The sequence below is a fragment of the Pristiophorus japonicus genome, chromosome 16 (assembly GCF_044704955.1).
Source record: "Pristiophorus japonicus isolate sPriJap1 chromosome 16, sPriJap1.hap1, whole genome shotgun sequence".
NCBI lineage: Eukaryota > Metazoa > Chordata > Chondrichthyes > Pristiophoridae > Pristiophorus > Pristiophorus japonicus.
In genome coordinates, this window is record NC_091992.1 from 53,480,481 (window position 1) to 53,498,411 (window position 17,931).

At 47.5% G+C, this 17,931-nt stretch overlaps 1 protein-coding gene across 2 annotated transcripts in view; it reads right to left on the minus strand.

Annotated features, from left to right (window-relative positions):
- The window catches only part of LOC139226504 (lysine-specific demethylase 2B-like), a 193,431-nt gene that overhangs the window by 111,430 nt on the left and 64,070 nt on the right, over positions 1-17,931 (minus strand). For both annotated transcript variants that reach the window (XM_070857335.1, XM_070857334.1), the window contains exon 2: positions 2,060-2,284. In XM_070857335.1, coding sequence (XP_070713436.1) covers positions 2,060-2,284 — 225 coding nt within the window. The remainder of the gene's footprint in view (positions 1-2,059; positions 2,285-17,931) is intronic.

Consider the following 17,931-nt stretch of genomic DNA (forward strand, 5'->3'; position numbering starts at 1 on the left):
CTATTAGTTACTGAATTACTGTTGAAGTATTGTCACTGTTGTTCTGTAGAAATGCAGATGCAAACTTGTGCACAGCAAGGTCCAACAAACAGCAATGACATGGATAATCAGGTAATTTGTTTTTGATAATGTTGGTTGAGGGAGAATTGTTGGCTAGAACAAGACAACTGCTCCACTTTTCTTTGAATAGCACCATGGTCTCTATTACATCCACCCAAGAGGGCAGAGGGCCTTGGTTTAAAGTCACATCTGAAAGATTGTACTCCGACAATGCAGTAGTCTCTCAGTACTGCACTGATGTGTCAGCCTACATTATGCACTCGGGTCCTAAAGTGGAGCTTGAAATCACAACCTTCGGACTCAAAGGTGAGGGTGGTATCACGGAGCCAAGTTTGTCACATGTTGAGTTATCAATTTCCATGGTGCTATCTGAAGTAGTCGTTCCTGAATTGTTCTCACATATCTTCCGGCAGCTGGTTGTAGAACAGCATTAGTGGAGGTTAACAAGCAGGTTGCGACCTGACTTGCTGTTTAAATGAAATAAACAATAGAGGGTTTTTTTGAGAGTTACTGATCAGGCAAATATGTTGCCAAATCAAAAAACTCCCCATCCATACTGATCCTTTAAACGGAGTTAAATTAATGGGTAAATCTTCTATTAAATGTGACACACAAATCCTTAGATTCTACATTATTTCCAAGAGGCATTATGTAATATTGTAAAGGCTCAACAGTCATTATTTGGATGAAATATATCTGCTTGCACAAGTTAAATGAGCTCATAGTTTAACAGGTTTTAGCTGCACAATGACCTCAGAAAGGTTCTGCTGCCAGAAGTAATGTGGGATCACCACCATTAGAGCACTTGATAATTATATTTAAATGATAATGAATCTTTGTATACTACAGCAAGCTTTCATTAAGGTCTCTAGTTAAGGAAAGTACATCTGAATATTTTAACCTTTCCCCTATCCGATCCATAACTTGAACTTTGATTTAAGGGCCAAACGATACAAGCTAGCACTTTTAAAATGTTAATTGTAAACTCGTTAGAATGAGGCCTTTCATTGTCATGACATTGGTTAGCACCTGCACCAATGTGGGGTTATACACCATCAACCAGCCTTATTTCTTGCTGTGATTCAAAAACGTTCAAAGGATCTGATCTACCTCAGCCACTTCCTCAGGGTTCTCAGCTTCTCTCTTCCCCCCCACCCACCCCCCCACATTACAACAGTGACTACATTTCCAAAGTAGTTAACTGGCTGTTAAGTGCTTTGGGACATCCTGAGGTTGTGAAAGACGCTATATAAATGCAGATTCTTTTCTTTGCCGCTCCCCAGTGCCTTTCTCCGTCTTATCTTCACTCTCGTGTTGTAAAAGCACCAACTTCCTCATCCATTTTATAATGCTTCAGAAGTGTAATAATAAGATTTTGCATTTTTTCCTCTGCATCTTATAGCTACAGCAGTTGCTTTTCCCAGTTATATCCATGAAAGGAATTGACCGTCAGTCAGGTGAGCATTATCGTCAAAATGTCATATTGGATTACAAGAAATTGCACCTCCCTTGTGCATCAGGAGCAAGAAGCCCCACCATGTCACTAAACAATATAAAACAGCTCAAGTCAGCACAGTTAGGAGAAAGAGGGAATATGGGAGTAGAGGGCCCATAAGCGCGCACACACCTTTGATTAGAGAATGCATGATTGTTTTCAATCTTTTAAATGAAAAACAATCACATTTTGGTGTTTCTAAGCATTCTATCTTTATATAAAAATTACTAAATTATAGATCAGTATATATGAAGTAAATGTATTACCCAAGGAAATTACAATTCTATTCATTACCAGAACATTTAATGCAATATTTTATTTTAAATACTCAAAAGAAAGTTGCTGCCCGCTATCAATAATTTTTTCCCCTAAGTCAAGCTTGAAAAGTAGAAAAGGCTGCAGCAATCTCAAAATTAATCACAGGATAATCTCATTGCCACTGAAGATGGTTTCCTTCCAGAGATTAGGCAGAATGATTAAACCAATAGATGCCATTGTACTTACAGCAATACATTGCCTCTTGATACAGGACTGCTTCATTCTGCCAGGGCCTCCGAACTTCTTCATGTCTTTGCAGAAGTGGCATTCGCCACACTCCGTTCGTAAGCAGGCTTCGCATTTGCGACATCGTGTCCTGCGTCTGCGCGCACCACTTGTCGATTTATGGGGAAGGAGTTTGGGTCCCGATGAAGGGGCTGGCCGAGGTTTTAGTCTTGCTGAGTCCCTGGACTGTAATAGAGTAAAATAATACTTACTAAAATGTGCAACAGTCAACAGGAAGACTTTAGACTTCATATCAATTACACGGTCATATTTTTCCACCGATTCACAGTCAATGGGCAGAAATCCTAGTCATTAATTCATACTAAAGGGGAGTATTTCTTTTTAAAAACAAGAGCAAGGGAAAGGCAGTTCTGAATATTTAGTTCTATCTGATCGCTTCGCATCACATACAGTATGCAATGTCCCAGCATACTTCTGTTACTCATGACTCTGCAGATGAGATAAATGAGGAACTTGGTGATCTATTTTACCAAATAATCCATCAACGAAACAAAAAGCTTTTACAGAGCTGAACCACCCTGTTATGTATTACAGCTTTGCTTGGACCATACACGACTTGATGACTTGTTATGCAAATCTCCCAAACCTTACCAGACTGGTTACTCTTATAGAATATAGTAACTGCTGATGGAACAGGTTTTGAGGATAGGGAGTGAACACATTAAAGTTGTTCAATGGAATACTTTGTCAGGTAAGACAAGTAGGGTGGCCTTATCATCACAAGTAGATCAACATCTTTCAGAGAAAGACCAATTAATTGAGTGGCTGACCAAACTAGTATCTCAATGTACTGCACCCGCCCAGGGCTAGTTTGCAAATTTGCAATCATGATTCTCCACAAGGCAAATGACGGATGTGAAGTGTGCAGTTGTGAATTGATGCCATGTATTTCTATGCTGCAGAGGAAGCAAAGAGAGAGAAACAATAATAATGGGCCAGCTTAACTACAACAATGAAAGTAAGGTCGCCTATCTGCTCTCTTGCCCCAGGGAACAGGGTACTGGGAGAGGGGGAAAGAGAGGAAATGGGAAGGCGTAGAAAATATATATATTTTTTTTTAAAAAGAGACCGAATAAGATATACTTAAAATGAAGCAAAAACAAAAACATATGGATGAGAACATGCTGGACACCTTATGCCAAATGACCAGCAAACCCAAATGTGCATTGCACACAAGCTCATTTCCTCAACAGGTAGACTCTCCGCTCGTCCCATTCACCTGCCCTTTCCCCGTAGCCCTGCAATGTTTTTTTCTTCAGATACTTATCCAACTCCCTTTCGAAAAAGATTGAGTCTGCCTCCACCACCCTTTAAAGCAGTGCATTCCAACACCGCCTCCACTGTACCCTTCGGCCACCTGAGGAAAAGAGTGTTTGAAGACCAGGCCTCAAATCTGCCACCAAGCTCATGGTCTACAGGGCTGTAGTAATATTCGCCCTCCTGTATGGCTCAAAAACACGGACCATGTACAGTAGACAGCTCAAGTAGCTGGAGAAATACCACCAACAATGTCTCTACAAGATCCTACAAATCCCCTAGGAGGACAGACGCACCAACGTTAGCGTCCTCGACCAGGCTAACATCCACAGCATTGAAGCACTGATCACACTCGATCAGCTCCACTGGGCAGGCCACATTGTTCGCATGCCAGACACGAGACTCCCAAAGCAAGCGCTCTACTCGGAACTCCTTCACAGCAAACGAGCCAAAGATGGGCAGAGGAAAGGTTACAAAGACACCCTCAAAGCTTCCCTGATAAAGTGCAACATCTCCACTGACCCCTGGGAGTCCCTGGCCAAAGACCGCCCTAAGTGGAGGAAGTGCATCTGGGAGGGTGCTGAGCACCTCGAGTCTCATCGCCGAGAGCATGCAGAAACCAAGTGCAGGCAGCGGAAAGAACGTGCAGCAACCTGTCCCACCCACCCTTTCCCTCAATGACTATCTGCCCCACCTGTGACAGAGACTGTGGTTCTCGTATTGGACTGTTCAGCCACCTAAGGACTCATTTTTAGAGTGGAAGAAAGTCTTCCTCGATTCAGAGGGACTGCCTATGATGATGATGCATTCCAGATCCCAACCACTCGCTGCGTAAAAAAGTTTTTTCTTACGTTGCCTTTTGGTTCTTTTGCTAATCACCTTAAATCTGTGTCCTCTGGTTCTCGACCCTTCTGCCAATGGGAACAATTTCTCTCTATCTACTCTGTCCAGACCCTTCATGGTTTTGAACACCTCTATCAAATCTCCTCTCAATCTTCTCTGCTCCAAGGAGAACAACGCAAGTTAATTAATTTAGGTAATTAGCATATTGTTACCAGTCTAGCAGTGTAACTGAAGTCCCTCATTCCTGAAATTATTCTGGTAAATCTTTTCTGCACCTTTTCTAAGGCCTTCACATCCTTCCTAAAGTGTGGTTCCTAGAATTGGACACAATACTCCACAGCTGGGGCCGAACCAGTGTTTAATACAGGTTCACCATCATTTCCACAATTCTCGGGCTGGATTTTCAGCTTTCCAAATTTCGGGGTGATAATGGCGGCAGGGCGGTCCCGGTACCGCCTGAAAAAGTTTGCGCCTTCGACTGGAAATTTTGGCAAAAAATGAGGATCCCATGATCAGGGGCGTTAAATCAGGCGTCACACAACGGACTTTATGCGCCTGTGCGTCCGAGCCAAAAATCGCAGCGTTAAAAGAGGCAGCCATTTTCCGCATGCGCAATCATGTTTTCATTTTCCCGGGCGCAGATGTTATTTCAGGGTGCGGCAGCTTTCTCCACGCATGCACATGTGACTTGCCCGACTTCTAGCACTTCTGCAGAGATGGAGCAGTAGGGGTCCCAGGCATTTTTCAACGAGGCCTTAGTCCTTACAGTGGAGAGGAGGTGGACATCACTCCATCTGGTTGGGGGAGGGAGACCGCTGCCAACAATTTTCAAAAGGATATGGAGTGAAATTGCCTAGGAGGTGTCTGCTGCAGACATGGTTGCCAGAACTGGCACCCAATGCCGCAAAAAGTTCAATGACCTTACCAAGTTCATCAGGGCGAGTACCCTTCACATTGATGTATGCTTGCTATCCTTCCAACAGGAATGTCAGACACTATGTGAAGTCTTTCATGTATCTGCCCATTCTCAAAGTCTTGCAGTCTGTGGTGTGAGTTTCACAATGCATCAGAAAGCTGAAGGCTGACTTCTCCAGCCATTGCCTCTTAATTAAGGATGCACATACCCTCTTGTTCCCTAATCATTGAGAACTTTCCTCACAATACACTCCCACTGCTGATATGGGTTTCATAAAGATCACCTGCAGCCCCTATGCTACCTCCCTCTCACCTCCTACCAATCGCTCACAAAGCTCATGCAACATCTACACAGATTGAAGTGAAGACATCTGCACATCCACACAGTCTCAGCTATTGAACTATGGTAGGCATATGTGGCACAACAGGAGGTGTACCCTTTCTGAACCCCTCCTAGTTTACTCATTGCAGGCAAAGCTCTGACATAACAGGCGTGAGCATCACCGGACAGGATGGGGTCCGCCTCAGCTCCTCGACTTAACAGATATGGAGGAATGGGTGTCTGCCCTCATTGGAGCACCAGCTCGGACAGTTGCCGGGGGCATTGCTGAGCCCCCTTCGAGTAGTGAGGGTATGCAAATGGATTGTGCGACTGATGTGACTTAATTGAGATGTATTATGAAGTGGCGTGGGGCTTGCAGATGTACATGCGCAATGCCACCTTCCTGCTATCACCCTGCTGCTAACCACATCTGTTGTTTTCTGCTTGTAGAAGAACAGCCATAATCACGACAGGCATTGAAGGAGCCATCAACATCTGGCCATTGGGGGGGTGGGGGGGGGGGGGGGGGGGAGATGATGAGGCGTACGAGGAGACATAGAAACATAGAAAATAGGTCCTTCGAGCCTGCACCACCATTCAATAAGATCATGGCTGATCATTCCCTCAGTACCCCTTTTCCTGCTTTCTCTCCATATCCCTTTAGCCGTAAGGGCCATATTGAACTCCCTCATGAATATATCCAATGAACTGGCATCAACAACTCTGCGGCAGGGAATTCCACAGGTTAACAACTCTCTGAGTGAAGAAGTTTCTCCTCGTCTCAGTCCTAAATGGCCTACCCCTTATCCTAAGACCGTGTCCTCTGGTTCTGGACTTGCCCAACATCGGGAACATTCTTCCCGCATCTAACTTGTCCAGACCCGTCAGAACCTTATATGTTTCTATGAGATCCCCTCTCATCCGTCTAAACTCCAGTGTATAAAGGCCCAGTTGATCCAGTCTCTCCTCATATGTCAGTCCAGCCATCCCGGGAATCAGTCTGGTGAACCTTCGCTGCACTCCTTCAATAGCAAGAACGGCCTTCCTCAGATTAGGAGACCAAAAGTGACAGCATTGCCTGAGCCACAGATCCCATCAGTTGGCCCATCGTAACAAAGCACATCTGGTGACGAGCCCAATTTCCCTGGCTTTGAGTCGTCGGAGGCTCCTGGCCCCAGTTGCCTACAGCAACGCGCAACGAGAGGGGAATCTTGGAGGCTAGCTCTCGAGGGTGAATCGGCAAAGTAGGTATGCTCAACAACAGGCAGACATGGAACTGGATGGTGGAAATGTCCAGGGAAAACTCAGACAAGCACCATGAGCTCATGGTGCATTGGGTCAGATCCCAGAGAGCATCAACAAACTTTCTGCAACTGTTGCAGAGGCAGTGTCACACATTGTGACTCCAGCAAGGCCATCATTGCCCACTCACAGAGGCTGGTGGCTTCCAGCTGCTCGTGGTGTTCCAGTGTGTGTGGTGCATGCCATTGATCACATTGCAGCATCGATCGAATCACAGGCACAAGCTATGCTGCAGCTTGGTGATGTGATGCAATCGATGACTGGTGCCATCCTCTCTGTGTTCCTCATGGCCCAACAAAGAAGGGACGGTGCCGAAGCAGGCCAGCAAGTTGTGGAGACACATCATGCTCCAAATGTTAAGGTTCTGCCCCGTCGGAGTGGCTCCTAGGAAATGGAAGGTGCTGTCCTTCCTCAGGATGACAGCATTCCAGCTCCCACCACTGACTCCCCAACCATGCACCATACATGGTACACACCTGAGCCACCGGCGACTGCTTCCGCCGACGATGAGGCGCAGCAGTCCGCAGCCAGGCCTTCCAAGCCCAGAATTGGTCCAGGGCACCTCATACGCCGTCTGCACTGACTGTCCCCAAGCAGCCTTGCTTTAGGCACGGAGGCCTCATTGAGGAGGAGCAGCAGGCGTGGGAGAGGGAATGAAGGGAAGGGACGGGGGAAATCTCAGGCCAAGGCCCATTAATGGGTGGGACAGCCTTCTGCAGATGCCTTGCTATTTTATGAGAATGCCTGTAAATAGTTGTTTTTTTTAATAATGCACTTGTTAAGTTACTTGCAGCAGAATGCTGTTTATTGTATTGTTCTGATGGTTTATTGTCTTTTTTGATTTTATTGGGGGTGGATTGTTCGTAAATTTTTTTTGATAAAAATGTCACTTTGACCCTTAGCCGTTGGTGTCATTTGTATCATTCAAAAACTCAGCGTAGATGGCCAGTATTAGATGCATCCCTCAGCTTCCTCCATTCAACCAAACTGGCCCATTATGAGCTGGCGACATGCGGCTCTTGGCCCGGCTGCATTTGGACGCGGCCACCCCATGGATAGGGTGGCTGTGCAAATGGGGCCCTGCCAGGTTGCTCTTAGTCATCTTCCTCCTCCTGAGGTGGGCAATGTCTGGCCCCTCATGATGAGGACTCAGCCCTTGGAGTCCCAAGGGATCCCACAATCCATTAGGAGCACCTGTACAAAAGGAGGCCTCATAGGCTGGAGAGGCACTCAGACCTGTAATAAAGGACTATGTCACACCTTACTTTGAGCTTGCAGTATCTGGTCTGACTCTTTATTCAAGATATAACAATGGCCAAGTTGTGTATCATGCAGCACACTACAATAAATTCGGAGACCTGTTGAGGGGAGTATTGAAGGCTGCCTCCAGAGCGGTCCAGACATCGGAAGCGCTGCTTGAGCACCCTAATTGTCTGTTCGATGATGTTGCAGGTGACTGCATGGCTGTCATTATAGCGCTGCTCGGCTTCTGTCGTGGGGTTACGGAGGGCCGGGGGGGGGGGGGAAGGGAAGGGTCATGAGCCAGGTGGCTAGCCCATATCCTTTGTTCCCGATCAGCCAACCCTGCCCTTCCCTTTGTCATTGAAAATTTTGAGACACACTGTTCTCGCGCAAGATGAAAGAATCATGTGCGCTCCCTGGATAGCAGGCATTCACTGCGAGGATGAGCTGCGTGTGGTCGCACACCAGTTGGAGGTTTCGGGAGTGATATCCATTTCGGTTTCTGAATACCTCTGCTTTGTCGAATGATACTCGAAAGGCGACAAGTGTGCACTCAATGGCTCCTTGAACCCTCGGGAAGCCTGCAATTCTGCCAAACCCACATGTCCTCTCATTCTGGCTCTTCCTGCTCATTGGGAACTTTATGAAGTCCATTCTGTGGGCGTAGAGCCTTTGTGACGTGGTGGATGCAGCAATGTGTAACGTATTGAGAGATGCTGCATATGACCCCTACTGCTGCCTGGAAGGAGCCGGAGGCAAAGTAGGCCAGCAGTACAGTCACCTTCACTGCGATGGGCAGCGCAGTCGTGTTGGCACTGGAAAGCTGTGGGTCTGCCTGTAGGAGTTGGCATATCTCGGTCAACTAACTTCCTTTCGAAAGCGCAGCCTTCCCATGATCTGTCAAACTGGAGGGCGGCGCCGCCGCAAATCAGGAGCCTAATTTAATCAGTCGGGCGCTAAAACCTGGACCCCTGGCATTACGCCCAGAAGCACCATTTACCGCCCCTCTGGGGAGCAACCCGAGGCGCAAAAGAGCAGAAAATCCAGCCCTATATCTCTATTTATGAAGCCCAGAATACCGCAAGTCTTTTTAACTGCTTTCTCAACCTGCCCTGCCACCTTCAACGATTTAGGCACACCCCCTTTAGGATTGTACCATTTTGTTTATATATCCTCTCCTCATTCTTTCTACCAAAATGCATCACTTCACACTTCTCTGCGTTAAACTTCATCTGCCGCGTGTTCGCTCATTTCACCAGCCTGTCTATGTCTTCCTGAAGTCTATCACTCACCTCACTGTTCACTATACTTCCAAGTTTTGTGTCATTTGCAAATTTTGAAATTGTGCGCAATACACCCACGTCCAAGTCATTAATATGTGTGAAGAAAAGCAGTGGTCCTAAAACCGGCCCCCGGGGAACACCACTGTATACCTTCCTCCAGTCCGAAAAACAATCGTTCACCACTACTCTGTTTCCTGCCATTTAGCTAATTATGTATCCGGGCTGCCACTGTCCCTTTTATTCCATGGGCTTCAACTTTGCTGGCAAACCTATTGGGGCCAAGTTTCGGCCTGAGTTGCTCCTGTTTTTTTGGAGCAACTGGTTTAGAATGGAGTATCTTGGAAATTTGAATTCTCGGCATTTAGTTTGCTCCAGTTCTAGTCAGTTAGAACAGTTTCACTTTGGAACAGAATTTTTTTTTCAAAAGGGGGCGTGTCCGGCCACTTATGCCTGTTTTCAAAGTTTAGGCAGTGAAAACTTACTCCAAACCAACTTGGAATGGAGTAAGTGAAGATTTTTGTACGTTCGAAAAAACCTTGTCTACACTTTAGAAAATCAGGCATAGGTTACAAATTAGGCGCAGGGAATGGGAGGGGGGGGTTTAAAGGGAAGTTTACAAACATTAAACACTTCAGTTTTACAAATAAAGAGCCATCATCAATAATAAATGATAAATACACCAATAAATCAATCAAAAAAATTAATAAAAAATAATTAAAAAAAAAATATCAATAAATAAAACATTTTCTACTTACCGACTGCAGCACCGGGAGTCCTCCAACAGCGTGCTGGGACGGCCTCCCCCAGTGTGTCTCTGTCAGTGTCTCTATCTCTCTGTCTGACTGTGTGTGTGTCTCTATCTCTCTGTCTGACTGTGTGTGTGTCTCTATCTCTCTGTCTGACTGTGTGTGTGTCTCTCACTCTCTGTCTGACTGTGTGTGTTTCTGACAGTGAGGGGGAGAATGGGGGTGGGAGGTGGGGAGAAGGGGGGGGTGGTGGGGAGAAGGGGGGGGTGGTGGGGAGAAGGGGGGGTGGTGGGGAGAAGGGGGGGGTGGTGGGGAGAAGGGGGGGTGGTGGGGAGAAGGGGGGGGTGGTGGGGAGAAGGGGGGGGTGGTGGAGAGAAGGGGGGGGTGGTGGGGAGAAGGGGGGGGTGGTGGGGAGAAGGGGGGGTGGTGGGGAGAAGGGGGGGTGGTGGGGAGAAGGGGGGGTGGTGGGGAGAAGGGGGGGGTGGTGGGGAGAAGGGGGGGGTGGTGGGGAGAAGGGGGGGGTGGTGGGGAGAAGGGGGGTGTGGTGGGGAGAAGGGGGGTGTGGTGGGGAGAAGGGGGGGTGGTGGGGAGAAGCGGGGGGTGGTGGGGAGAAGGGGGGGGTGGTGGGGAGAAGGGGGGGTGGTGGGGAGAAGGGGGGGGTGGTGGGGAGAAGGGGGGGGTGGTGGGGAGAAGGGGGGGGTGGTGGGGAGAAGCGGGGGGTGGTGGGGAGAAGGGGGGGGTGGTGGGGAGAAGGGGGGGGTGGTGGGGAGAAGGGGGGGTGGTGGGGAGAAGGGGGGGGTGGTGGGGAGAAGGGGGGGGTGGTGGGGAGAAGGGGGGGGTGGTGGGGAGAAGGGGGGGGTGGTGGGGAGAAGGGGGGGGTGGTGGGGAGAAGGGGGGGGTGGTGGGGAGAAGGGGGGGGTGGTGGGGAGAAGGGGGGGGTGGTGGGGAGAAGGGGGGGGTGGTGGGGAGAAGGGGGGGGTGGTGGGGAGAAGGGGGGGGTGGTGGGGAGAAGGGGGGGGTGGTGGGGAGAAGGGGGGGGTGGTGGGGAGAAGGGGGGGGTGGTGGGGAGAAGGGGGGGGTGGTGGGGAGAAGGGAGAAAGGGAGAGAGAGGGAGGGAGGGAGGGAGGGAGAGAAGGGGAAAGGAAGGAAGGAGAGGGGAGGGAAGGAGGGAAGGAGGGGAGAGCGGATGGAGGGAAGAGGGGAGGGAGGGACGGAGAGAGGAGGGAGGGAGGGAGGGAGAGAAGGAGGCTGAACGGCCGGGCCCAAGAATTCGGGCTGGATTTACAGGTAGGTGGCGTCGGGTTTCGGGGGCGGGTGAGAGAGCGGGGGTCGGATCCGGTCGGGTGGGAGGAGCTTTATGCACGCAGTCCCAGTGAGGCCATTCGGCCAGGGCTAGGGGCTGCGTGCTTCGGGCCCCTCCCACAGTTTTGGGCGCCTGGAGCTACTGCACATGCGCGCCCACTGTAGCGCGCATGTGCAGAGGTCCCGGCACTGTTTTCAGCGTAGGGACCTGGCTCCGCCCCCCACAGCTCGTGCTGCGATGCGCCCGGCTCCAGAGGACCTGCAGGGAGCCGGAGAATAGGCGAGTTTTTTTTAGGCGCACTTTGTGGCGCAAAAAACGGGCGTCCAGGTCGGCGCGGCCCGAAACTTGGGCCCATTATGCGGCACTTTGTCAAACGCCTTTTGGAAATCCATGTAAACTACGTCAACCACATTAACCTCATCAACCTTCACTGTTACCTCGTCAAAAAACTCGATCAAGTTGGTTAAACATGATTTGCCTTCAATGAATCTGTGCTGGCTTTCCTTAATTAATCCACACCTTGAATTTTGTCGCAGATTAATGGGTCAAAGCTTCCACACTACTGAGGTTAAACTGATTGGCCTGTAGTTGCTGGGTTTATCTTTACTCCTTTTTTGAACAATGGTTTAACATTTGCAATTTTTCAGTGCTCTGGCACCAGCCCCGTATATATGGAAGATTGGAATATTATGGCCAGTACCTCTGTAATTTCTGCCCTCTATTCCTTTAACATCCTAGGATGCATCCCATTCACTCCTGGTGATTAATCTACTTTAAATACAACCAGCCTTTCTAATACTACTTCTTTATCAATTTTTATCCTATCAAGTGTCTCTACTGCCTCCTCCTTCACTATGTCTATGGCAGCATCCTCCCTCTCCAATAATGCCACACCACCTATCTTTCCCTCCCAATCTTTCCTGAAACATCTTATAACCATGAATATTTAATACCCAATCCTGCCCTTTTTTGAGGCAGTTAATGCCATATCATATTCCCATGTGGCTATTTGTGCCTGCAGCTCACTTACCTTGTTTACTACGCTTTGTGCGTTCACATACACACACATACATACACCATCCTGTATTCTTTCTTAGTTGGACCCCACCTAAGACCTTACTATTTCTGACTTTAGTGCTCTCGGTCTTTCCCAATCCTTTGAGCACTTTATTTCCCCTTTCTAATGTTACATCCCGGTGCCCATCCCCCTGCCAACAGCACTAGCAAACCTCCCCGCGAGGATATTGGTTCCCGTCCTGTTGAGGTGCAACCCATCCGGCCTATACAGATCCCACCTCCCCCAGAACTGGTCCTAATGCCCCAAGAATCTGCTCCCTCCTGCACCATCGCGCCAGCCATGCATTCATCTGCTCCATCCTATTTCTATACTCAGTTGCGCATGGAACTGGGAGTAATCCAGAGATTACGACCTTTGAGGTCCCGCTTTTTAATCTCTTTCCTAGCTCCCTAAAATATGCCTGCAGTACCTCATCCCTCTTTCTACTTATGTCTTTAGTACCAATATGGACCACGACCTCTGGCTGTTTACCCTCCTCCCTTAATGTTCTGCAGCTGCTAAGTGACATCCTTGATCCTGGCACCAGGGTAGCAACATACCATCCTGGAATCACGTCTGCAGCCACAGAAATGCCTATTTGCTCCCCTAACTATCGAATCCCCTACCACTATTGCTCTTCCCCACTGTACAGCTGAGCCACCCTTGGTGCCATGGACTTGGCTCTGGCTGTACTCCCCAGAGGAACCATCGCCCTCTCAGAACAGAATACTGGTTGGAGAACAAGATACACTCTGAACTCCTGCACTATCTGCTTGGTCCTCCTTTTCTTTCTGGCGGTCGGTCACCCATTCCCTCTCTGCCTGCGCACTCCTTATCTGTGGGGTGACCACCTCCTGAAACATGCTACCCACAAAGCTCTCAGTGTTGCGGATGCAGCGCAGTGATGCCAGCTGCTGCTCAAGCTCTGAAATCCGGAGCTCGAGCTCCTCCAGCTGACGACACTTCCTGCACATGTGGTTGTCCAGGACATGGGGAGTGTCCTGGATTTCCCACATGGCACAGGATGTGCACTCCCACTGGACTGAGCTGCCTTGCCATGCCTTTATTTATTCAACTATTAACTAACTTTACGTAAACTTAAGACTATGATGTATCTAATTCAAGTTATTAATGTAATATAGTATTAGTTAATATAATTTAGTATTAACAGTTACTAATTTAATATAGTATTAACAGTTATTAATCTCCAAGCTTCTGCTTTATTACTAACCAGCTATTTAACCCTGGCCCCTAACTTGAAGTAAAAAAAAACCTCAGCCGTCAGTGAAACAGCCTTTCCCCACCCCAATACTAAAGGGTTCAAAGAAAAATGAAAACAAAACACAATTTTGTTTAATGTTCGTATGATTCTTCTCCTGGGTTCCTTGCAGCAGTGTCCTGGAGATTAATCTACAATTCCTGGAGACTCAAGATAGACAATAGAATTTCACTAACTTTTTTAAAACTAAATAAATTACATCCATTGGAATAGAAACATTCCATTCAAGATGATATTACCGATTGTTAGTCATGTGTTAAATATCTCCAAATGGTCACAAAATAATGATGATCACTTGTGCAACAACACAAATATATGAACATCACATAGAAATGAACAGAAATTGACTATTAAAAAAAAATCACTTGAATCACACCATGCCATTATTTCCGAGATCTACAGATAGCACACATATTCAATGCAATATTGTCTGCATTCAAGAGGGCAATTTTGTACTTCGACAAAAACAAGACTACTGTAAAGTTACTGGAATTAGGAGTCCAGATTTACTATCAAGTTTTCAGCAGTTAAATACTAAATTCAAACAAAGTTGAGAAACAGTCAACATAGTAAATGATTATGTTCTCCCCTGGACATTTGATGCTACATAATAAATAACAATAAAGGATTTATGGAGTGAATGCACACTGGAACCCCAACACTCTTATTCATTCATTTTCAGATTGATTGAACAGTGAGTGGAAGATGAGTTAGAGAGGTGTGTTTTTTCCCCACTTCATTGAAACAATTTACAGTGGAATTATTTTTCTCCACTCAACAGCAAAAAAGCTGCTTACTTTTGGCCCAGAATTTGCTGGCAAAATAATGGCTAGCTTAATAGCGCTCGTTATTAATGTGTAACTCAGCCAGCAAGTTGTGGCGAGGAAGAGATAACCCATCAATTATGAACCACAAATTGCTGGACAATTTACGCTGCTGCGATGTTAGCCTCGCGAAAACAGCAATTCGCCTTTAACCAACCCGCGAGTTTCAGGAAGTTGCTGCATTTGCATATTCATTGTCAAGTTAAGGCGGATAATTAACAACACAAGCACTTTTTATCTAGGAGATTCCTGCTATGCTACTCAACCTCAGCCCAGAAAGAACAGTTGAAACTACGGAGTCTCATTCCTACAAGTAGTAAATTGCTGTTAGAGCTTTAAATTTCTTTTCTTACTTTTCCTTACTATCTCTTTTTTCCCCCTCCCTTAATTCAATCTTTTGTTTCCTCTTTCTATTTCTTTCTGTACCTGATTTAACTCTAATTTACCCACTCTAATTCACCCTCCTTCTCCGTCAGTTCTGTTTATTTCTCAATCCTTAAATCTCATTGGTTTTACTACGTTAATGTCACTATATTAATACAAGTTTCTTAAACGATAAGGGGATAAGGGGTTATGGGGAACGGGTGGAGAAGTGGAGCTGAGTCTATGATCAGATCAGCCATGATCTTATTGAATAGCGGAGCAGGCTCGAGGGGTCGTATGGCCTACTCCTGTTCCTATTTCTTATGTTCTTATGAGTTGTTGCAAGTTATTGTTAAGGAGTTAGACTGTTGGTCCCATCAATTACCAAGGGTCCAGATGCTCCATTGCCCTCACCACTTCGTCATCAGTTCACACTTCTAGCAACTTGCAGGATAAAAGAATTTTGAGCTGAAGGGTGAGGGGACAAGTGTAACGAACAAAGAATGCTGTGAGATGCCCTGCTCCAGCAAAATCTGGGCCACTGTAAAGGATGCGTACAATGTGGAGACGTGCAATATAAAGAAGAAAGACTTGCATTCATATAGCGCCTTTCATGACCACCGGATGTCTCAAAGCACTTTACAGCCAGTGAAGTACTTTTGGAGTGTAGTCACTGTTGTAATGCGAGAAATGCGGCAGCCAACTTATGCACAGCAAACTCCCACAACCAGCAATGTGACAATGACCAGATAATCTGTTTTTGTTATGTTGATTGAGGGATAAATATTGGCCAGGACACCCTGGATAACTCCTCTGCTCTTCTTCGAAATAGTGCCATGGGATCTTTTACAGCCACCTCAGAGAGCAGAGAGGGCCTCAGTTTAACATCTCATCTGAAAGACGGCATCTCCGACAGTGCAGCACTCCCTCAGCATTCATCATAGGCAGTCCCTCGGAATTGAGGAAGACTTGCTTCCACTCTTAGAATGAGTCCTTAGGTGGCTGAACAGTCCAATGCGAGAGCCACAGTCCCTGCCACAGGTGGGACAGACAGTCGTTGAGGGTAAGAGAGGGTGGGACAGGTTTTCCGCACGTTCCTTCTGCAGCCTGCGCTTGTCTTCTGCATGCACTCGCCGACGAGTCTCGAGGCGCTTAGCACCCTCCCGGATCCACCTCCTCCACCCAGGGCGGTCTTCTGCCAGGGACTCCCAGGAGTTGTTGGAGATGCTGCACTTTACCAGGGAGGCTCTGAGGGTGTCCTTGTAACATTTCCTCTGTCCACCTTTGGCTCGTTTGCCATGAAGTAGTTCCGAGTAGAGCGCTTGTTTCGGGAGTCTTGTGTCGGGCATGCAGACGACATGGCCCACACAGCAGAGCTGATCAAGTGTGGTCGGTGCTTCAATGTTGGCCTGGTCGAGGACGCTAATATTAGTGCGTTTGTTCTGCCAAGGAATTTGTAGGATCTTGCGGAGGCATCGTTGGTGGTATTTCTCTAGCGATTTGAGGTGTCTATTATACATGGTCCATGTCTCTGAGCCATACAGGAGGGCAGGTATTACTACAGCCCTGTAGACCATGAGCTTGGTGGTAAATTTGAGGGCCTCGTCTTCGAACATTCTTTTCCTCAGGCAGCCGAAAGATGTGCTGGTGCACTGGAGCCGGTGTTGAATCGCCTCATCAATGTCTGCCCTTGTTGATAAAAGGCTCCCGAGGTATGGGAAATGGTCCACGTTGTCTAGGGCCGCGCCGTGGATCTTGATGACTGGGGGGGGGGCGGTGCTCTGCGACGGGGACAGGCTGGTAGAGGACCTTTGTCTCACGGATGTTTAGCGTAAGGCCTATACTTTCGTACGCCTCGGTAAATACGTCGACAATGTCCTGGAGTTCAGCCTGAGTGTGCGCAAACGCAGGCGTCGTCTGCGTACTGTAGGTCGACGGCAGAGGTTGGGGTGGTCTTGGACCTGGCCCGGAGACGGCGAAGGTTGAGCAGCTTCCCACTGGTTCTGTAATTTAATTCCACTCCAGCAGGGAGCTTGTTGACCGTGAGGTGGAGCATGGCAGCGAGGAAGATTGAGAAGAGGGTTGGGGCGATGACACAACTCTGTTTGACCCCGGTCCGGACGCGAATTGGGTCTGTAATAGATCCGTTGGTAAGGATCACGGCCCACATGTTGTTGTGGAGCAGGCAGAGGATGTTAATGAACATTTGGGGGCATCCAAAATGGAGGAGGATGCTCCATAGACCCTCGCGGTTGACAGTGTCAAAGGCCTTTGTACGGTCAAAGGCGGCCATGTATAAGGGCTGGCGCTGCTCCCTGCATTTTTTCTGCAGCTGTCACGCTGCAAAATTCATGTCCGTTGTGTCCCTCAGCACTACACTGGCCTAGATTTGTGTGTTCAAGTCCCTGAAGTGGGATATGAACCTGCAACTTTCTGACTCAGAGGCGAATGTGCTACCCACTGAGCCGCAGCTGACGAGAGCAGATAGGTTGATGGCGGGCTATGCATTAAACATTTCTGGCTACAGAATTGTCAGAAGAGATACAAAAAGCAAAAAGGGATGACATTACTATGAAAGGATATAGTTACAGCGTGAGAAAGAAAGGATAACATGGAAGGCAGTCTTCAGACTGAATCTCTCCAGACTGGACTGAGAAGCAATAAGGACTTTGTTATAATACTGGGTGTCCATTATAGACCACTCAAATGATGAGAAACAAATTGACGGAGCGACTGTAAATAGTTCAAAGAGATTTGCTGAAGTAATAACAGAATACTTTAGCTATTCAGAGATCAACTGGGCCAATATTAACAGTAATGTTTAAAATAGGGCAAGGTTTGTAGAATGCAGTCAGGACTGCTTTCCAAGTAGGTTACAAATCCAAGAAGGAAAAATGTAATCGTAGACCTAGTTCTCTGAATGAAGAACCTGAACAAGTTAGCAACCAGAAGGTGGGAGAAGTGGTAAGTGATCACAAAAATTACTTTCAGTCAGAAGAAAAAGAAACACCAAATCAAAATCAAAAAAGGTGCCTAACTACAAAGGAGCAAATTTTTCAGGGTTGAAAAGGAACCC